Source organism: Oncorhynchus tshawytscha, linkage group LG19, assembly GCF_018296145.1.
Source record: "Oncorhynchus tshawytscha isolate Ot180627B linkage group LG19, Otsh_v2.0, whole genome shotgun sequence".
Lineage (NCBI taxonomy): Eukaryota > Metazoa > Chordata > Actinopteri > Salmoniformes > Salmonidae > Oncorhynchus > Oncorhynchus tshawytscha.
This window is the reverse complement of record NC_056447.1, coordinates 38,902,667-38,925,126: the sequence shown is the minus strand read 5'-3', so window position 1 is coordinate 38,925,126 and position 22,460 is coordinate 38,902,667. Positions and strand designations below refer to the sequence as shown.

At 42.9% G+C, this 22,460-nt stretch overlaps 1 protein-coding gene across 5 annotated transcripts in view; it reads right to left on the bottom strand.

Moving 5' to 3' along the window:
- Window positions 1-12,827: 12,827 nt before the first annotated feature.
- LOC112218744 (protein MTSS 2) overlaps window positions 12,828-22,460 on the bottom strand; it is a 37,957-nt gene continuing 28,324 nt past the window's right edge. The window contains exons 4-15 of one of the 5 annotated variants that reach the window (XM_024379820.2): window positions 21,711-21,795; window positions 21,498-21,589; window positions 21,304-21,378; window positions 20,852-20,860; window positions 19,313-19,470; window positions 18,791-18,898; window positions 18,194-18,424; window positions 16,148-16,219; window positions 15,906-16,046; window positions 15,313-15,489; window positions 14,910-15,078; window positions 12,828-14,566 (exon numbers count right to left, since the gene is read on the bottom strand). In XM_024379820.2, coding sequence (XP_024235588.1) covers window positions 13,668-14,566; window positions 14,910-15,078; window positions 15,313-15,489; window positions 15,906-16,046; window positions 16,148-16,219; window positions 18,194-18,424; window positions 18,791-18,898; window positions 19,313-19,470; window positions 20,852-20,860; window positions 21,304-21,378; window positions 21,498-21,589; window positions 21,711-21,795 — 2,216 coding nt within the window. In that variant the 3' untranslated portion in view covers window positions 12,828-13,667. Of the gene's footprint in view, window positions 14,567-14,909; window positions 15,079-15,312; window positions 15,490-15,905; window positions 16,047-16,147; window positions 16,223-18,193; window positions 18,425-18,790; window positions 18,899-19,312; window positions 19,471-20,851; window positions 20,861-21,303; window positions 21,379-21,497; window positions 21,590-21,710; window positions 21,796-22,460 lie in introns of all 5 variants that reach the window. The other 4 variants (XM_024379819.1, XM_024379823.2, XM_024379822.1 and 1 more) reach the window with 4 other exon arrangements.

The window sequence follows — 22,460 nt, the reverse complement described above, 5'->3', positions numbered from 1 at the left end:
AACTCAGTTCTTTGTTAAAGCACCATTGGCAGCAATTAGAGCCTCAAGTCTACAAGCATGGCACACCTGTATTTGGGGAGTTTCTCCTATTCTTCTCTGCAGATCCTTTCAAGCTCTGTCAGGTTGGATGGGGAACATTGCTGCTGTTCGATTGGGTTCAAGTCCAACTCCGTCTGGCCACTCCACCATAAAGGCCTGATTGGTGGAGTGCTGGAGTGCTGGAGAGATGGTTGTCCTTCTGGAAGGTCCTCCCATCTTCACAGAGGAACTCTAGAGCTCTGTCAGAGTGACCATCTGGTTCTTGGTCACCTCTCTGACCAAGGCCCTTCTCCACTCATTGCTCAGTTTGGCCGGTCAGTCAGCTCTAGAAAGAGTCTTGGTGGTTCCAAACTTCTCCATTTAAGAATGATGGAGGCAACTGTGTTCTTGGGGACCTTCAATGCTGCAGAAATGTTGTGGTACCCTTCCCCAGATCTGTGCCTCAACACAATCCTGTCTTGGAGCTCTAGGGACAATTCCTTCGACATCATGGCTTGGTTCTTTCTCTGCCATGCACTATCAACTGTGGAACTTTATATAGACAGGTGTGTACCTTTCCAAATCATGTTTAATCAATTACATTTACTACAGGTGTACTGCTATCAAGTTGTAGAAACATCTCAAGGATGATCAATGGAAACAGGATGCACCTGAGCTCAATTTTGAGTCTCATAGCAAAGGGTATGAATACTTATGTAAATAATGTATTTCTGTTTTTATTTTTAATACATTTGCAAACATGTCTAAAAAACCTGTTTTCACAATGTGCTTATGGGGTATTGTATGTAGATTGCTGAGGATTATTTTTATTTAATCAAATTTAGAACAATGCTTAAAACGTAACTAAATGTGGAAAACCTCAAGGGGTCTGAATACTTTCCCGAAGGCAATGTATATCACCTCAAACTTTCTGCTAGTGAGATCGCTAGTTAGCTAATTGGGGGCTAGCTAGCTATGCAAAATACGTTAGCTTATGCTAACTAGCGGGCTGGGATTTCTTTCACCTTTGACTTTCTGCCAGTGAAGATGCTAATTAGTTAACTGGGCTTTCCAGTGCCTAAATTATAGTTAGAAAATGATCAACCATTGGATTATATATGCAACTTTTTCTAAATGACCAAAAAAAATAGCAATTGACCTCAAAATCGTTTTGATGGAACCACATACATTTTTTGATGTAGCAGAGGAAATATGTAGTTGATCAAGACTAATGGCAGCCAGAGGAACTGTTGAAAGAAAATGGTGACATCTTGTGTTTTTTTGTGAAATTACAAAGTACCCTATCTTGGCAGTATATCCATAATCTTTGTCTCCTTAACCATGGGAGGCATAGCATATAAATGTTAATTACGCTTCACCTATTATTTGGTAGGGAATACTATTTTTTCCTAAAATGATCCTCTCCAACAATCCCAGATCCTTGGAGGTTGTAAAAACTGGGCAATTAGGACAGGTAAAGGGAGAGACTATGAATCCAAACAAAAAAGACAGATTCAGGTTGTAGTTTTCCTTAAGTCCACCAACAGCAGTTAGGGAACAAATTTCAATCGCTCTTTAACCATTACTCCTAAAACTTTCAAAACTGGTTCAAGCTAACCCGATGGCATGGGCACACACTGCACACACTTTTTTTGTCGATTTACATCTTACACTATTGTTAAGGATTTATTTTAAATTTTAAATTTAAATAGCTCCTTAGTCATGTGACCTACTGAATTCAAACAAGGTTCAGACTGTACACTCAGTGGGCCTACACATTGCACACCCTTTAGTTTGTCCATTTTCATATCACATGTTTTTACATAAATGTTTCAAATTTCAATAGCTCCTTAGTCATGTGACCTGTTGCCCTCAAACAAGGTTCAGAATGTACAGTCAGTGGACCTACACATTGCACACCCTTTAGTTTGTCCATTTTCATATCACTCAATTTTACAATAATTTTCAATTATTCTAATTTCAAAAGGTCCTTGGTCATGTGACCAGTGGAGACGGACGTTGTGAGGCATCCAGTGAGGTAACGCGGCCGATCCCGGAGAAGCTGGCGGGAGCCCCGGGGAGAGTTCTCTTTTCTTTGTGAGGGCGCCCTGGAATTGGTCAGCCCCGAGAGAGGGGCCCAAGAATGTGGTTTCGGGGGCGTCCGGTGAGCTTTCCCTGGCCCTTGAAAATCCACTCAAGTGACGCACCCCTCCTAGGGACGGTATGAAAGAGCGCTAGTAAGCCAGTGACTCAGCCCCTGTAATAGGGTTAGAGGCAGAGAATCCCAGTGGAAAGAGGCGAACCGGGCAGGCAGAGACAGCAAGGGCGGTTCGTTGCTCCAGAGCCTGCGTTCTGAACTCCCCATTTGTCGGCAAGGGTCTTTGCAGTGACTTTGGCCTTGTCGCAATCCGGACAGGACCTCTGTCATGTCCTTTAGTAGGCTAACTGCCCTGTGCAGGTCTGCGTCTTTGGCCTGTAGCATTTTGGAGACGACGTTCACATTTTCTAAAACCTTAGTCTGCAGAACAACTAAAAAACTGAAACTACATTTTTCCATTTTATTTTTCAGTGCTACTGCATCATCCCTCTTGTACTTCTTGTCACTTAAAGCACAATCTCGGTGAGGGCCTTCATTATGTCCACATATCTGTATCTCTAATTCTCTTTCTCTATCTCTTTATTTCTTTCTTTCTTTCTCTCTTTCTTTCTCTCTCTCTCGGAGGACCTGAGACCTAGGACCATGCCTCAGGAATACCTGGCCTGATGACTCCTTGCTGTCCCCAGTCCACCTGGCCGTGCTGCTGCTCCAGTTTCAACTGTTCTGCCTGCGGCTATGGAACCCTGACATGTTCACCGGACGTGCTACCTGTCCCAGACCTGCTGTCTTCAACTGTCTAGAGACAGCAGGAGCGGTAGAGATACTCTGAATGATCGGCTATGAAAAGCCAACTGAGGTGCTGACCTGTTGCACCCTCGACATCCACTGTGATTATTATTATTTGACCCTGCTGGTCATTTATGAACATTTGAACATCTTGGCCATGTTCTGTTATAATTTCCACCCGGCACAGCCAGAAGAGGACTGGCCACCCCACATAGCCTGGTTCCTCTCTAGGTTTCTTCCTAGGTTTTGGCCTTTCTAGGGAGTTGTTCCTAGCCACCGTGCTTCTACACCTGCATTGCTTGCTGTTTGGGGTTTTAGGCTGGGTTTCTGTACAGCACTTTGAGATATCAGCTGATGTACGAAGGACTATATAAATACATTTGATTTGATTTGAAGACACTCGGAGAAGGAAGGCGAGGTGTCATTTTGATTAGCTATGCGAGGACCAGCGACTGTCTGATGCATGCAAACCTTGACATCGTTATCCACCAGCTATCAAACAGATTTTAAAGTCAGCGGGCAACATCGAGTCTGTTTGACTCCATCCATCCTGCTACCCTGGCCAACGCAGTTGATGATGCGCTCTACGGGACCGCCAGCCGGCTGGCTGAACATTACAGCAAAGATATATCAGCAAGATTCCCTGGACAATTACGCTCTTTCAGGGCCTGTTTTAAGAAGGAAATGTGCTCATTGTGGATTACAATTCAGTCACTGCTACATTTGGGGAAGTATTACAGCGATGCTCTTTTTTATGACTCTGCCTGTAACGGTAGCCAGTGCCGAGCGCTCCTTTTCCAAACTGAAGATAATTAAATCATACCTGAGGAGCAGCATGGGACAGGAGAGACTGAGTGGGTTGGCCGTTCTGTCCATTGAAAACACCAGGGCCAGGGCCATGACTTTGAATGCCATAATCAACGACTTCGCAGAGCGCAAGGCCAATCAATTGAGTGAGCAAGCTTATATTTTTACAGGGCAGGCTACCCAGACAGCCTATATAAATCAAGCTTTATTAAGATTAATTGACATTTCTTGTCAATCTACGACTATGCTCGATCTGTCTTTGGAAACCTCGTTCTGGTGCACGACCGCTGAGCCATTTCATTGTCATCATAGCCTATAGATTTAACTAGGCTATAACATAATATTAAGCACATACGTATCATATACTGTTAAAAGGCATGCTGCCATATAAGCGATCTGCTTGAATGCTCCACTTGATTGATTTGCTGGTGCTTTTGCTATAGGCCTCTACTGGTATGTCAGTTTTGCCGGCGTGCATAACTTCTGCGAGCATGTACTGGATCATTAGCTGTGTTCGGTGTTTCTATCAAGACATTGATCTATATATTTATGTTTTATAATATAGGCTATTGCCTATTATTTGCATATAAAATAGGGTGTTTTTTGACCTCTTTGTGGTTTCCGTGGTGCTGATCGATTTATACGGGTTAATTTCTGACCGCCGTCCATGGTGCTGAAAGTATTGGCTATATTGCGGCTTCTCTGGTAACAGCTTCAAATGTGCCCTTAGATTAGGTTCTGCTCTGCTCTTACAATTCAGCAGCCTTACAAATAAAATAATAGTAATTTTAAGGGAAATATGGGTGGTGATAGGGGCCCGTATTTTTTTTGGTCACCTTGGCCCGTCATGATTAAGCTACGCTACTGACAGACTGCACCTTTGTTCTTTACATGTGTATTAATGAAAGCACGCGTTTTGGGATTGCCAACTTTTTCGAAAGGGATGTTGGCGCTTACAAAAGCCATATCCTCAGTATTTACGTGTTTACATGTATTTCTATAGCGAATGAAAATAAGCTAAAAATGAACAAGTTCAATATTTATGTTGATAATGTCCTTAAAATAGGGGCATACTTTGGTGCATTAGGCTAAAGCATAGGCTGCTGATGAGAATAATTGACTGAAAACGTTTAATTGGAAGTCAATCCACACAGTTGAGAATTTATTTGGGACTAATTGTATAATTAAGTCAAATGATCATGGTATGCACACACAAAAATAACGCAGCCCTGGCTCTAACTATTACTCACTGTAACAATGTTTCTAGGACATAACCCCCGCCCCCCCTTGTATTTCTCAAAGTCTAATTGAAACAAGGTCTTCAAAGGTAAATAATTCGGGGTAATTAACAACTGCTCTGATTTGAAACTGATAAGTGAGTTGAAAATACACAAAATTGACAAATATTTTAATTTGATCTTTTAAGCATGTCATATTGACCTAAAACGGAATAGTCAACATGTATATATTTTCTATAAGATACTTTTAGCATTCAACAGTTATCTTAGTTGTACTGTCAAACTTGATAAAAATAAATAAATAAAAATACAATAATAATTAATGTCATCAACTATACCAATCAAAAGATTTGTCATAAAATTATATATGATTATATACATGGGGAATGTTCCATATGACAATAATAATGTATTATTTTTTCCACAGAATTTCCTAGGCATGTATACACTAACCAAGCATTAGCACATTGAATAACAGCTTTCTAAGTGTTTTCTCATTTTAGTTATTTAGTTGTCACTTTGTGGCCCAGTCTCCCCTACTATTCAGACTACAACGCGTTTTTAGAGGGTGATGCATATAGAATGAACATTTATTAAATAATTCCCAGAATGTCCTATTCTTTCTTACTAAGCCCAGGTCATTAGAATAAGTACTCTAGCCGTACTTTTGTTATGACTTTTATTCTGGGAATCCCAAGAGTGTGCAAAGCTGCCATCAAGGCAAAGGGTGGCTATTTGAAGAATCTCAAATGTAAAATACAATCATTTACTATAGACAATAGTAAAAAGAAAAGAAAGAAAGAAAAACCCTTGAATGAGTAGGTGTACTAAAGCTTTTGACCGGTAGTGTAAATTTGCAAACATTTCTAAAAACCTGTCTTTGCTTTGTCATTATGGGGTATTGTGTGTAGATTGATGAGGGAAAAAATCTATTTAAGAAATGTTAGAATAAGGCTGTAATGTAACAAAATGTGGAAAACGTCAAGGGGTCTGAATACTTTCCGAATATACCAGATGATACAAGTAGCAATTCTATATTAGGTAGGCTTACTACTACTTGTATAGATAGGAGGTGGCAGATAATGTAGATAATGTCTGCAGTAATAATGCAGTAATAATGTCTGCAGTATCTAACTCTATGGTTGCAAGTCATTACAAGTCATTAGTTGGCACTGATTCTCCTCATAGGCTGTACTAATATGAATTTAACCTAAAAGTCATGTTACTGGGTGAGTTGTATCCCGATTCTCCACCCTTCCACCCTGCACTTGCACACTTTCTTGCATGAATTTAGCAATGCTGGAAACTGCCTCCTGACAATGCCTACATTCCTATCCTATGCTTTAAAATCCACGATGAGGAGTGAGCAAGTGCACACCAGGAGAAGGGTGGAGAAGTGGGACATAGCCCTTGTGTGCTCTCTCAACCACCTCTATGCCTAGCCATGTAGCTGAAGCCTAAAGCAATTTTCTGATTTAAGTGCTACTATAAGGCATGGTAGTGTTCAGGGTGGAATTAAAATGTAATTATATTCTTATTGTCGTCCCATCCTCCACCACTAAGTTATTGGATGTGGCATTTTGTTTGTTGCAAGTCAAGATCTATTTGCAAACAGTAGTAAATATTGTAAATTGTCAACGCTACAGTAGTGAGTTATTATATCCCGGGGTAGACAGTTCCCAAGACTGTAAAGGGGCTGATAATCTATGATATGGACTGGAATCAATCTTATTCTTCTGAGTTCCTGTTGTCTGAACGGTACAATAAATATTTTGGGAAGACAATACTTTTCTTTATTAGCTTATTTGCTCCAGTCCAGACCTGACATTGTGCCTTTCAACTTATCTATTTTGTGTTCCAACCCTAGCAGCTCCTCCTGCAAACAGGCCCCTTCTGCCTTCCAGATGCTGCTGACCAAGCTGCCTGCCCTCCACCAGACAGGTGAGGATGCTCTACCATGGGAAGAAAATGCTGGAGTGGCACCAAAATGGCAGAAAAATGCCTTGGTGCCCTAAACCCCCTTCTTCCAATGGTCTGCACTTCTTAACTCCCATTCATTGATTTAAGGCAATGGATTGCTACAGCCATGTTTGGGGTTAGTTCTGCCATATTCCTTACACCACCAGTTCATTCCTTTTATGCATAAGAGGTGGATTGTATGAATGCATACTTTGGATTGGGGGTAAAGCATCAGCTTGTGTTCTGATTCTTCACCTTTCTCCCCAATGTATGCCCTATTTCATTGTTCCTCATTTTTGGCGCTGAAGAGCAGCATTGTGTTAATTGCCATCCCTACCTATGCTATAACACCTAATTTAATTACAGTAAGACCATACTTGGGTAAATTGAGTGAATGAATGGTTAGTTTTGACAACATGCCCTAAACCGGAGAATACAGTTATCGTGAACAATAAAAAACAGTAATTGAATTGTGACTAGTGCACTTATCATTAGTTGTACATTGATTATCTGTGTTAGGTTTTCAACCATGTTACATTTGTTGCATAATTTGTGCTCCTTTTTCACAGGCGGTTCTGGCTGATGACCTGTCTCCATAGCTGAGAGAAGCAGAGGAAGAATATCACTTCGTCCCCAATAATACTACTAATATTTCAAATTGTACTGATGAGAAAGAGGAGGATAGACTTACTGCATATGTCTTACTACTCAAACTCAAAAAACTCCTGTGGCTTATTTTTCAAATTGGCATGTTTCGTATCATCTGCCACAAGAGTGAAGATTTCATTTAATTTTAATTTGGCGTACCCCAGTTTGGGAATAGGACAGGCAAGGTAAAACAAAATAATGGATGCAGCTATGGTGGTAGCTAACTCATGTCTGAATCTGACTAACACAGTGAACTAGGAGCAAACGGCGTCACCCAGCCTGAATCTAATCCAATCTGGAGTTTTGGTCAGTCTACATCTGTAAAGCATAGAATTAGGGTTTCCACTAGTTATAAGCACAAAGCCAAAATTGTCTATATCATAAAAAATGAATGATACTTTTTTATTTATTTACTTTTTATCTTTATTAAGGTTAGGTTTAAAATCACATTTTAAGAAGATAAATTGTAGAAATAGGCAGACTTTATGACTTTGTGGTTGAGGTAACTAGAGAGACGACCTAGAATTAGCTTGACCCGAGTTACTGCCCTGATGACACAGACCACTTCATTAACAATGGTAATGTGTTTTATGTAAAACGTTTTTATAAAAAAATACTGGATTTGATAAACTAGTGGGTTAATTACCCACTCAAGAAGCTACAAGTAGTAATTTTGGATGTGAAGTGAATTGTCAAAAAGCTTTGCCCAAAATGCAATTGACCACCTGGCTGTCTATTGTATCACCCTGTCACAGGCCCTCCCAGGAGGCACCACCTCATGAGATGAGGAAGTACGTTGTTTATAAGGATTCCCTGCTGCAGTTGTTTGAGAGATGTCCAGTTTGCAGAAAACATGCAACATAGAGAAGACCAAGAAGGGGACCCTCAGCATCACGCAGACATGCCCTCGCTGTGAGCATTCCTATAAATGGAACAGGAAGGACACTTGAATCAGGTTGGTGGCTTTGACCTGATCAAATGTCAAAACAGTTTGGAGTTTTGTCCCAATTCACCTTCATAACCGAGCCTGGTGGAACCAGCCTGATCGCTGCGTTTACCATTCTATTCCACTTCACATATCATGATATCTGAAGTGAAATTGAAAGGTGAATGCAGGAATCAATGCTCCATGTGTATGTTTGGGTGTGACCGACCTGTATCTTTGATGAGGGGCCAGGAGCTGATCTATGCTTCCTTTCCCATCAATGGGGCACTGGCAAAGACCTTACCTCCAGCCTTACCTCTTGTCTGCTCACCAATGGTCGTCGATGGGGAGACCAGAATTATGTAGGTTTAATCTGACCTGTTCAAACTTTAACATAGGTGATATCTGACAAACAAACATACTATCTTTACTGCCATTTCTAATAGAACAGTGACTGTATTTGTTCACAGATACATCTATGGAGCCAGCACTTGGAGACTTGCAAGATGATGTGATGGAGTCCTGACCAACAGACAGGCTTGATAATGATGTCTCTGAATGGAGAGACCTGGCACTCAACACATCACCATGTGGGACTGGAGGTGATTAATAACACTATAGTATGTTCAGTATTTTCATTCCATGTGTCACTGATAAATTTATTTTATTGAAGTAGATCATGCCTCTCCCTGAACAGCAGGAGGCAGATTGTACAGTTAACTTTTCTATCGGTTCTTGACTACGGTGACACCATGTACCAGATTGCAGCAGCCATTACTCTTAAACCTGTGGATGCCGTCTACCATAACGCCCTTTGCTTTATCACAGGCGACAGTTTTAATACACATCTCTGCATCCTGTATCAAAAAGTTGGCTGGTCCTCATTACATTTTCGTATATCACTCAATTACTCCCTTTTTGTTTACAAAGCTCTACTATACAAGCTTCCGACTAACCTAACTTCGTTGTTTAAGTATAAAAACATGACTTACCATACCTGCTCACGGGGTTGGTTAACTCTTGACATTCCTCGGGTCTCCAATTACCTTTATTTTTTTTTATTTTACTAGGCAAGTCAGTTAAGAACAAATTCTTATTTTCAATGATGGCCTAGGAACAGTGGGTTAACTGCCTGTTCAGGGGCAGAATGACAGATTCGTATCTTGTCAGCTCAGGGATTCAAACTTGCAACCTGCCGCCCCAATGAGCTAGGTAAATCTACTTTTAGTTTTAACGCTCCACATTTTTGGAATCATTTACAAAATTCATTACATTTGGATTCCCTGGTTCCACTAAGGCAGTTTAAAAGCCTAATGATGAGTTCACTGAGGTGGGCAATTGTTTTGATTGATTGACTTTAATAATTTGTCTGAAGCCTGTGATATTTGTGATGTTCTAACGTACTTGTTATTATATCTTGTATCTTGTAGTTTTATCTTTTATTTTATGTTCTCAGGGCACCATTTAAAATGAGACCCTGGGCTGCTCTGATTAAATAAAAGGGAATAAAAAATAAAATACCTCTGCCTTAGCTCAGCCTATTTTTTACAGATTTAAGATTACTGTAGATGCTTTTGCCAGGCGCCAGCCTCATCTCTCATTATCTGACCTGTTCAAACTTCAACATACAGTGGATTCGGGAAATGATTCAGATCCCTTGACTTTTTCCACATTTTGTTACGTTCCAGCTTTATTCGAAAATTTGTCTCATAGCAAAGGATCTGAATACTTATGTAAATAAGGTATGTAAGGTTTTTTATTTTTTTATTATCCTAAAAGCCTGTTTTTGCTTTGTCATTATGGGTTACTGTGTGTAGATTGATGAGGAAACACAAATAAAAAAACTGAAATGCCTTATTTACACATTTTCGAATAAGGCTGTAACGTAACAAAATGTGGAAAGAGTCAAGGGATCTGAATACTTTCCGTATGCACTGTATGTTGAAGTTTGAACAGGTCAGATAATGAGAAATGAGGCTGGCGTCTGGATCCTTTGCTATGAGACTCGAAATTGAACTCAGGTGCATCTTGTTTCCATTGATCATCCTTGAGATAGTTCAACAACTTGATTGGAGTCCACCTGTGGTAAATTCAATTGATTGGACATGATTTGGAAAGGCACACACTGTCTATATAAGGTCCCACAGTTGACTGCATGTCAGAGCAAAAACCAAGACATGAGTTCGTAGAGCTCCGAGACAGGATTATGTCGCGGCACAGATCTGGGTCCCCAAGAACACAGTGGCCTCCATCATTCTAAAATGGAAGAAGTTTGGAACCACCAAGACACTTCCTAAAGCTGGCTGCTAGGCCAAACTGAGCAATCAGGGGAGAAGGGCGATGGTATTGACAGAGCTCCAGAGTTCCTCTGTGGAGATGTGATGCTCTCCTGAGACTCTCTCCACAGAACAAAGGGACAGCATGTAGTTTCATAACCCAGCCCTAGCCTGTGGTTAACCAATTAGAATTCCTTGCAATAAAACTAAGCCAACGGCCATATAAGGTTGGACCAACGTTTTTGCGTTGTCATTATGGGGTATTGTGTGTAGATTGATGGGGGGGGATTGTTTTTAAAATATATTTTAGAATAAGGCTGTGGAAAAAGTTGAAGGTTCTGAATACTTTTCGAATGCATTGTAGTATTTATGTGCATTTATGTGACAGATAGATATGACCTATCCTAACTGCCATTGGTAATAGAACAGTGACTCTTCACTGGCATTTTCAACCTCTCCCTGACCCAGTCTGTAATACCCACATGTTTCAAGCAGACCACCATTGTCCCTGTTCCCAAGAACGCCAAGGTAACATGTCGAAATGACTATCGCCCCGTAGCACTCATATCTGTAGCCATGAAATGCTTTTAAAGTCATGGCACGATATGTACAGCCCCCACTCTTCTGGGAAGGCTTTCCAGAAAACCATGTGTTTGCTGTATTTGGTACCATTCCACTGATTCTGCTCCAGTCATTACCATGAGCCTGTTCTCCCCAATTAAGGTGCCACCATCTTCCTGTGGTCCAGAGGCAGTTTGAACCATGGACAGACCATTTTTACATGCTTCAGCACTCTGCGGTCTAGTGCTGTGAGCTTGTGTGGCGTACCACTTCGCGGCTGAGCCGTTGTTGCTCCTTGACATTTCTACTTCACAATAACAGTACTTACAGTTGACCGGGGCAGCTCTAGCAGGGCAGAACATTTATGAACTTACTTGTTGGAAAGGTGGCATCCTATGACGGTGCCACGTTGAAAGTCACTGAGCTCTTCAGTAAGGCCAATGTTTGTGTATAGAGATTGCATGGCTGTGTGCTTGATTGTATACACCTGTCAGCAAAGGGTGTGGCTAAAATAGCCAAATCCACTCATTTCAAGAGGTGTCCACATACTTTTGTATATACAGTGTAGCTGCTGCTAACTCAATAGCTAAAGGGAATACCAAACACCGTCATCCCCAAAACCATATTAATTTGTTCTTGCCTTTGCAAATGATTTCCTTGCAATATTATTAATTTTGCTCTCAATACTTTTAGATTAAAGGTTTGTTATTAATCTCATTTTCATTTGCAATACTAAGAATTTTGTTCTCGAATTCAAAAGGGTTGCTTGATATTAACGGCACAAAAGTAATTCCACAGATTAACAAGTTTCGGCAAGTCTACCACCCACTGCTTTTGAGTCGGACTTCCTCTTGTGGTTTTATATTAGAAAGTAGAAACTCGGCCAAGCTTCCCCAAGCATATGAAAGGTCTTTGGCGCCACCATCAGTCCAGTTAACATATCACAGACACTTCGGTTATTATCAAGTGCTCCCTTCTGTCTCAGAGACTGCTGTCAGGGAGAGCCCCTTTGTAGGTATTGGCTATTTCAAATTTCAATGATAAATCCAATGATACAGGTGACAGATGAACTTATGTTTTCTTGTGGTTAAGGTTTGTGGTAGAGTAATCTTGTGAGTAGCAGTAAAAAAAAGTATCTCCTGTTCACCCATGCATGATTATAACCTGTTTTACCTGTGACCTTATACACATGAACCACCACCACCACCACCGGACCCATAATAACACCGGTGAGACTGCTCTCTAGTGGTGAGAAGTGACAGACCAAGACAAATACAAATAGATAAACATACATCTTACCAAAATGGCTCTTTACACCTCTAGTATCTGTCCTGATAACTATGTATGTGCTCTTCTCGCGCCCTTTGCTCCTTTATCTAAAACTAATACATAGCCATATAATAATTCCATAAGAGAACAACGCTTACTTAGATGTTCAATTAGCCTATAGGCTGAGGCATTAAAACCTCCACTGTTTGTGCATCATGTAAAAGCTCACAGATCCAAAGTTCTCCATTGTTCTATAGAAATGGTTGGTTTAATTGCAGAATATATTGATAGTACAGTACACCAATAAAACCACTGCCACATCGCGTCCTATTTTACATGACTTTTACATTTCTCCGATATGTGACATACACAATTGGTTTTCAGCTTATTTTACAAACAGTAATATATACATCAGTATAATAATACATAACATACAGACAGGTTCACGGAGCAGCTTGACCCCATCACTTTCAGATGACAGATGGATGTGTTATGCTGCGTTCACGTGCTAGTCGGAACTAGGAAACTCTTAAATGTATGACTTATTACTGTTTGAACATGTCACCAATTAGCTAGTTGGGAATTTGTGAGTTCCCTAGTTCCGACTAGCTTGTTGAATGCGGCATTAGTACACACACAATAAGACACATTCAACCCTTACATGGAGTGACCTATCCCCATATTCATAAAGTGTATGAGTGCTGATCTAGGATCAGGTCATCCTTGTCCATATAGTCTTATTCATTATGACCTAAAAGGCTAAACTGATCCTAGATCAGCACACCTACTCTGATACACTTTGTGAATATGGGGGAGGTCTGGCCTGACGCATCAGGAGACAGAGGAAATGGACAACCAAAGCCCAAAGACAACATAGGAAATAGCAATACAACATAAAAATATGACATTTATCCATTGGTCACCCATGGCCATTCATTAAATCTTTACACATTGACACTTGATTCCCTTTCATTTCATACAGTCTAATGCTGTATAGGATGAGTGTTCATTCATTTTACAACTAGAGGTTGAGCTTATTATAAGAAAGGGCACCACAGTTCTGGGGTCAGTCCCAGGAGATACTACCGCAGTATCCTGGAGGCTGCGGCAGTATCCTGGAGTATCCTGGGGGCTGATCTGTCATTGGAGACCACCTTGCGAAGCCTCACACCCCTCCGTATGGACACCAGCATGTCCACTCCCTCCTGGGACTTGGGGGGTAGGTGTTGTGGGTGTTGGGTTACAGGGTTTGTCCCGACTGGGTTCGCTGGCAGAGGGTCCAGAGGGGGGAAAGGGAACTGACCCTCACCAAGGGCATAGGCACTGGCCGCCAGCTCTCCTATCTTCTCCACCAGGCTGTGGCGGTTGGCGGCCAGCTGGGAGTCTTCCTCTGGGCTGAGGCCAGCCATGCTAGGGGGCTGCTGGGCGTAGACGCTTCGTTCCAGCCCCCCTTCGGAGCCCCAGGTGCTGGTGTCAGGCAGGCTCAGCAGCTTGGGGGAGACCTTCCTGTACTCCAGGGCACTGGGTGGAGTCTCATCTGCATCCTGGTACTCATCGCTGCCCATGCGCTTTTGGGTGGGGCTGAGGGAGTAGCCAGGGGAGTAGCTTGGAGAGTCTGGCACAGTGGGGGTCTTGACTGGAATGATGGGGGGGCAGATGGGGATGGGGCCCGAGGTGGAAGGGGTACGTCTCACTCCTGTTTTGGAGGAGGGGGTTCGGCGGATGGTGGCTGTTCCAGAGGTGATGGCTCCATGCCCCCCGTCACGACCTCCATCACCCCCTGCAGTCTCTCCATGCGTACCCCCAGGAGGGCTCACTCCGGCCGGCAGCCCAGCGGTGCTAGCAGGCCTCTTGGTTTGGATCATGCGGCGGTAGTTCTGTGCGATGTTGCTGTGGCGGGGGATGGTGGAGGACTTGTCAAAGTCGGCCTCCCTGCTGGTGCCAGCATCCCCGTTCAGAGAGTAGCACTCATAGTCCGACCCTGAACAAAAGAGAGACAATGTAGTTAAACTGATCTGGTCAAATGAGAGCGGGTTTTTCTAAGAGGATGGATTATATTAGCTTCTGATCAAATAATGTGTGATAATTTTAAGGATGAATACATTATATTTTCTATGATAAAGTATTCCCCTTTAGGAGAAATTAGTATACTAGAGTGTATTTTACTTTGAGCGTGTATGTTGCTTTGAGAAGGTATATTTTCTAGGTACTGTATGTAAGATATTTTAGCTCAATGATAATAACCTGCATAAATAAACATTTTAAAAAAGATATACTGTACAGTAGGGTACTGTTTAAAGGGATATGTGTAGAGTGTTTGTTACCCTGTGAGGGGATGGTGTCCTCTGAACAGGATGGTGTGTTTGTCTGGGTGCTGTAGCCACTGGAGTACTGCAGAGATTCCCTGCTATTCTTTTGATGCTCTACACTGAGACCCCGGATCAGCACCATGGCTAGTGTACTGGCTGCTGGGGACATAGCCTCACCGCTGTGCTGTACACACAGAGACGCAGGCACACACACACACACACACACACACACACACACACACACACACACACACACACACACACACACACACACACACACACGCAGGCACAGAAGGAAGAGAGTGAGAGAAAGAGAAAAGACTCATATTACCATACAGTAGTGACAAAGATTAAGATCCACATTTCAACAATGAATGCTGATGGTTGAGTGCTGTATCCACTGTGTGCTCATCATTACCTTGGCTGTGGCTATGGCAGCTTGGGCTAGAATGGACCTATGAGTGTCTGGATGCATCCCAGAGAACCCTTTAGGACTGGAAGAAACCTCCTGCTCCCTCATCCTGTCCAATGACTCTCTCCTTCGCTGTAGCGTGGTAGCCAATAATGGCTCGTAGGTACTCGTTTTGGACCAATCCTGTGGCGATATTATTGAGGCAATGAAGAAATGAACTAAACAATGTACCCTTGGATAGGACGTCTATCAATCAGCTGTTCAGGAGTCTTTTTCATTGTGGTACAATGGAAGCAGTATGGGGGTCCATGAAGAGGATAGCCTGGTCCCAGACTGTTTGTGCTGTCTTGCTAACTCATGTCAAAGACCATAGGATTTGGCAATACAACACAAATAGATCTGAGACCAGGCTAAAATGCTGAGGCCTAAGCATGAAAATGTTATTACAATGTGTTTTAGCAAATCTTTGGCATGAGATATTTGAAAGCTGAGTTTGACAAAAGAATGGATAAAGAGGTCATAAAGTCACTATGCATCATGCATTATGCAAATGAGTTGATACAACCAAGGAAAAAGCAATTAGGCAAATAAAAACAAACCTTCCAGCTAGGAACTTTTGATGTGGGTGAGGGGGTGTTGGATCCAGGAGAGCGGTTAAATGTGGGGGACCCAGGAAGTATGCCAGAGCCAGTGTAAGAGAGAGTGGAGCGGAAGGTACCGAAGGATGAGCATGAGCCAAACTGCGGAATGGACAAACATGTCTGAGTCAGCATGTTTATCCCATACCGTAGGAAGATCCCCGGGGGCCACAATACGTGTGTGTATGTGAGTGTGTACTAACCGCAGCTGGAGAGTTGCACTCGCTGACAGACTGGCAGGTTTCTGATGCCTCAGAAGAGGCTGAGCTGGTGGTCTTCTGGAGATGGAAGGAGTGAGATAAGAGAACACTTCTATGACAAACTAACACAGAATATTTCTCTTTTGCCATGGAATCTTTATTTAACTAGGCAAGTCAGTTAAGAACGGGGCCCGAGGTGGAAGGGGTCAATGACAGCCCCTAGGCCCCCTGTTCAGGGGTAGAACAACAGATTTGTACCTTGTCAGCTTGGGGATTTGAACTTGCAACCTTTCGGTTACTAGTCCAAAGCTCTAACCACTAGGCTACCCTGCCGCCCCTAATGAACTACCTTCCAGTGCATGCATTATAACATTGGCTGAAATAGTACTCACACACAACTACTTCATGTTTCTAAATGATTTCTTTATTCAGATGAAGGGTACTGCTATGGGATCCCCCATGGCTCTTAACTATGCTAAGTTGTATGTGGGTTACATGGAGAAACAGTCCATTTCCAATCCTCTCAAAAATGTTTTCTTGCCAAACATCATTATTTGGAAATGGTATATTGATGATATTTTTGTTCTATGGAGGGGTGAAGCAAAACAACTCCAGGCATTCCATGCTTTTCTTAACTCTTGTTCTGAGCATCTGAGATTTACTATGCAATCTGACACACATCAAATCAGTTTCCTTGATCTTCTGATTTTGTGTGAGGATAATGTTCTATACACTGATCTTTACAGGAAATCTACTGATCGTAATAGTTTGTTGAGGGATGATAGTTGTCACCCGCTTCCCGTGAAAAGCAGTTTGCCCTACATCCAATTCTGTCGAATCAAAAGAATTTGCAAAAAACTATCAGATTTCGACAGAAATATGGCCGAGACGTAAAGAAAATGAAAGGAGAGGGGGTACAAAAATGGTCAGATTAATACTGCCATAGAGAAAATTCTAAACAAATCGAGACATGATCTCTTTTAAGGACAGTCTCGCAAAAAGAAGCATTCTTGCATTCTAACTACCAGCTATTCAAAGTGCTCTGAACAAATTAAGGGATTCATTCACAAACATTGCCACATTCTAAGATCCGATGACAGTATCTGTAATGTGTTTTCGGACCCTCCCTTGGTCGTATTCTCGTGGGGCAGAAATCTCAGATCAATTGGTAAACTCTGATTTACCACTCCAAAATAACCCTGCACCTCTATTTACGCCTCTACCGGATGGAAACTACCAGTGTAATGGCTACGCCCAATGCAATGGCACTTACAAATGTAGATCCTTCAAACACCCCTAAACAGGGATACAGATCCCAATCAAAGATGTTATCACGTGCTCCACTAAGACAGTTATTTATGTTATAACTTGTCGTTGTGGAAAAAATGATGTGGGTAAAACAAAGCGCAAATTAAAAGTACGAATCTCGGAGCATCGTAGCACCATTAGGTACAAAAACTCGACTTACCCAGTTACAACACTTTTTGCTTTTGGAAGTGAACCACTCGATTTCATCCCTACATTATATTGGCAACGAACATGTCACCCTCAACAATTTATTGTTTAAACGAGAGGCTGCCTGGATCTTTAATTTAAAGACCCTTTTCCCCTTCGGTCTCAACGTAGACTTTGATCTGAAGCCATTCTTGTGATGATTGTGATTTTGCTGTTCATAGTAAATGTTTGTAGGCCTATGTAGCCAAATTGTATCTTTGATCGTACGCTATCATTCATGTTTTTTGTATGTTCTTTTTATATCTAAGAATTAACCATTGATATCAGGCCACACCCGGCCATGATTACAGACGCCTGTGTGTGTCCTTTGACACTATATAAACGAGTGACCCGCATTGTTTGTCATTATACCCTGATGAAGACAGCGTGGCTGTCGAAACATTGGATATAAAATGATTGCATCTGAGCTCCTAGAGTGTGCGGTTCTCCTTTTCTTTTTCTAGTGTTACCATACTCCCAAGTCTTGTTAAGCAAGAATGTGCTGGTGAACCTGGAGTGTAGTCTAGGGCCTGACTGACTCAGAGGTGTGCCTACCTGGCTGGTGATGTCAGAGGGCATGGGTGAGGGGGACTTGGAATGGGTGTTGGCATCCTGAGAGATGAACCCTGAGTCGTGGGAGGAGACACTGCTGAGGCGGTGGGCAGCGGAGCTGGGCATCTGGAGGATACTGCACATACTGCTCTTCCTGGAAGCAGCACTGCTGGGAGAGGAGGGAGGGGTCTGATAGGACCAACTGTAGTCTGAACCCTTCAAGTCCCCAATCACCTGAGGAGAGGAGGGAGAAGCATAGCACAACACACAGTTAGCACAAGCAAGACATACACTCAGTGTAGTTTTCAGACCTGAGATCTATTCACTAAACTCAGACTTTCATGTAAATCAGTCATTGGTGTCAATGGGAGGCTTGTGTAAAAATCAGAGTTAAATCTGAAGTCTGAAGTCTGAATATTGTATTACCTATTTGACCTCAAGTTGATTGAATAACTCCAGGGTTTCTGTGTGTATGTGTGTTAATTGCCACTGGTTATCTGTGTTTGCGACTCGTTGAGCATGTGTGCTTGCATGATGAGTACATGTGTATGAACAGGAGTGTGTTTTGGGTTCAGGTATTTTGGAGAGTACTGTACGTACCTGCTCACTAGCCGGGGGCAGTTTGTGCGGGTCTTCAGTCAGCACTGTGAGGTCATCAACAATGGCCTGCAGGTGAGTGATCTCTCCCAGCATGGCTATCTCTCCATTCTGAGGATCAACAACAAGACCTTCTACTCAGCAACACACAGTCAAAGACAAAATAGATTAGCTGAAATAACTGTGACAAACTGAAATAACTAACATGAAAGCTGAAACACATCCCTGTATGTTCTACCCAGATGAAGCCCACTAAACAACCCTATAATAGGATGCAGTTTCCCCTGACACTAACCTATATTCCTTCAACTTTTTCCATATAATGGTTAATGGTACGATGTCGGGAAGGTAAACAGATTCTAAATCTGTGCCTAAAAACAAGGCAACTTCTCTCCAGAGCCCACCCTGGTATCTCAGCAGCCCTCCTCTCTCATCACCATATAATCTAGTCAGGCAAGTTTTTTTCCACATACTGGTTAAGGTTCAGATATGGGGAGGGTAATCTGATCCTTGATCTATGCTCACCACCACAGGCTGCAGAAGGTTGATGAAGGAACAGTAGCGCCCCCTCTCCTCCAGGAGGGCCCGGCGCACCGCCTGTTTCTCTGTCTCACCCATCAGCAGGTAGAGGTCACTGACGTCCTGCATGGCACTGTCCAGCTGGGGACGCAAGTTCCCCCGGCCTGAGGAGGGGTAGGGGGGTAAAGAGAGAAGAGGAGATAGAGGAGGGAATACAGGAAGAGGTAGAAGAGAGAGGGTCAGGGGATAGCAGAGGAAGGGGTCAATAGTGAGTGAAGGGGAACATGGTGCCAATGAGGGGCATTGGGTAAGATGGATAGAGTATGAGGATGAAATGAGAGGGGAGGGGGAAAAGAAAGACTGGTGATTATAACACTCTACTGAGTTTGACCGCCATTAAAAAACAACTCTACAGTGAAACAATGTGTCAGTGAGAATAGGACGAAACTACAGCACATACAGTTGAAGTCGGAAGTTTACATACAGGTTGGAGTCCTCTGGTCTGATGAAACAAAAATAAAAATAAAAAATAGAACTGTTTGACCATAATGACCATTGTTATGTTTGGAGGAAAAGGGGGAACGATTGCAAGCCGAAAAACACCATCCCAACCGTGAAGCACGGGGGTGGCAGCATCATGTTGTGGGGGTGCTTTGCTGCAGGAGGGAAAATTATTTGGATTGAAACAACATCTCAAGACATCAATCAGGAAGTTAAAGCTTGGTCACAAATGGACAATGACCCCAATCATACTTCCAAAGTTGTGGGAAAATGGCTCAAGGACAACAAAGTCAAGGTATTAGAGTGGGCATCACAAAGCCCTGACCTCAATCCCATAGAAAATTTGTGGGCAGAACTGAAAAAGTGTGTGCGAGCAAGGAGGCCTACAAACCTGACTCAGTTACACCAGCTCTGTCAGGAGGAATGGGCCAAAATTCACCCAACTTATTGTGGGAAGCTTCTGACCCACTGGGAATGTGATGAAAGAAATAAAAGCTGAAAGAAATAATTATCTCTACTATTATTCTGACATTTTAAAATAAAGTGGTGATCTTAACTGACCTAAAACAGGACATTTTTACTAGGATTGAATGTCAGGAAAACTGTGAAAAACTGAGTTTAAATGTATTTGGCAAAGGTGTATGTAGACTTCCGATTTCAACTGTGTGAGACCATGTGAGTCCTAAATGAGATCAGCAACAACCACTTGATATGGATGGAGGTCCTGAAAGGAAAATGATTAACAAGCACAGGAAAATACAACAATGTGATGAAATATTCAGCTGCCATGTATGAGTCAGCATTATGAAACATGGTGACATGACGACTAAGAGGGGTATGAAGAGGAGGAGGGACAATAACAGTGAGGGAGGAATATTAGGAGACACCAGTATCAGACAGACACAACACTACGAGTAAGATGGTCACACATAATGACGTGATGATGCACACACATTCACACAGACACACACCGGACAACAACTAGAACATTATCAGGAAATGCCTCATGCAATGCATATAAGAACATGAGAACAGCACACATACCTAAAAGCTCTACATCAGGGGAATAGGCCAGCGAGGGGGTAGAGGAGTAGACAGATAGGTAGCATGAGTGGAAAGAGGACAGTTTGGGGGAGGGGCAGAGACAAAAAGCCCAATATAAGAGTTGGAACTGTCATCGTTATAAGCATGGAAATAGATAAAAGCAGGACTTGCTGTTGTAAACATAAACCTTAGATTTTTTCACTCCTCAAAAACTCTCCAAACTTTTTGAATAACACATTTCTGAATTACCCCTCATTGGAAACCCATGACAATGAATTTCACATCCAGGGCACTAGGTGGTGCAATCTCCCAGTTAGGTGATGGTAACTAGCAGAACTATCAACATCCTCTATCTAAAGTCTACAGTCTGTTTTGGACAGTCGCTAATCAGTAGCCATTAGTTTCTAGAAGAAGCCAATCAGATCATGCTACAGGGTGTGGTTAGATGTTACCTTTCCTGGCTTTCTTTTGGAGCTTCATAGTGTCTGAGGACTTCCTCTTTATCTCCTGACGAGACCGCTTGTATTCTGAGGAGGAGAGGGACAATTCACTCTGGAGTTATGACATTTAATGGAGTTATGACTTACATTTGTCACAAAGTTCTTAAGCTTTGACCCCACAACGGCGGGGTTGTTCTGTCCCTCACCTTTGGCGTGGTCTTTGTCCAGCAGGTTAGCTGTCTTCTTCCATTCCTCTATCCTGTCCTGGAGAGGAGTGACTAGGCCTTCCATAAGAGTACTGGAAAGGAGAGGAAAGAAGAGGGAGAGTAAGGACAGGACTTGTATGACTTGTAGCACCATTAGCAATGCATAGAGATGTAGGGAGAGCAATTAGGCAAGGTTGAACATGGAGTACATACTTGGTGAAGTGGCGTAATTTAGCCTCAATGCTGCGGTGTCTCATGCACATCCTGGTCAGAGCTGAACCAATGTCCCTGGTGCCACCTTGAGAGAGGAAAAAGACTGGTTTTATTAGTATGGGTTTACACAACCACTGTGGGGAGGCATTGCATATTACAACAAGGGACCCTAGTCAGCTCAGCTTTTGCAGTTCTTTTCTCCAACGAAAATCTTTGAGGAATATGTCAAAAGTAATCAATCCAACATCTATAGGCTGCAGCCCATTCATCCTCAACATAATCTTGCATCTACTACCCTGGTCTGGACACCAACTACACCAATGCAATTGAATTGCATTCGGTGATTAAATCACCCCACAACCTAGTAAATAACAGCTTGTCTGAGTTGCTGTACTACTTTTCCTCTCTTGTGTAATTAAAATGGGGTGTTAAGCCCAGGCTGGCCCCAAGATGCAGGCTCCAGTGGCTGCAGGCTCCACCGGCTGCAGGCTCCAGCGGCTGCAGGCTCCAGCGGCTGCAGGCTCCACCGGCTGCAGGCTCCAGCGGCTGCAGGCTCCACCGGCTGCAGGCTCCACCGGCTGCAGGCTCCACCGGCTGCAGGCTCCAGCGGCTGCAGGCTCCAGCGGCTGCAGGCTCCACCGGCTGCAGGCTCCAGCGGCTGCAGGCTCCACCGGCTGCAGGCTCCACCGGCTGCAGGCTCCAGCGGCTGCAGGCTCCAGCGGCTGCATCCTGGGTTTTTTCTCAGGGTAC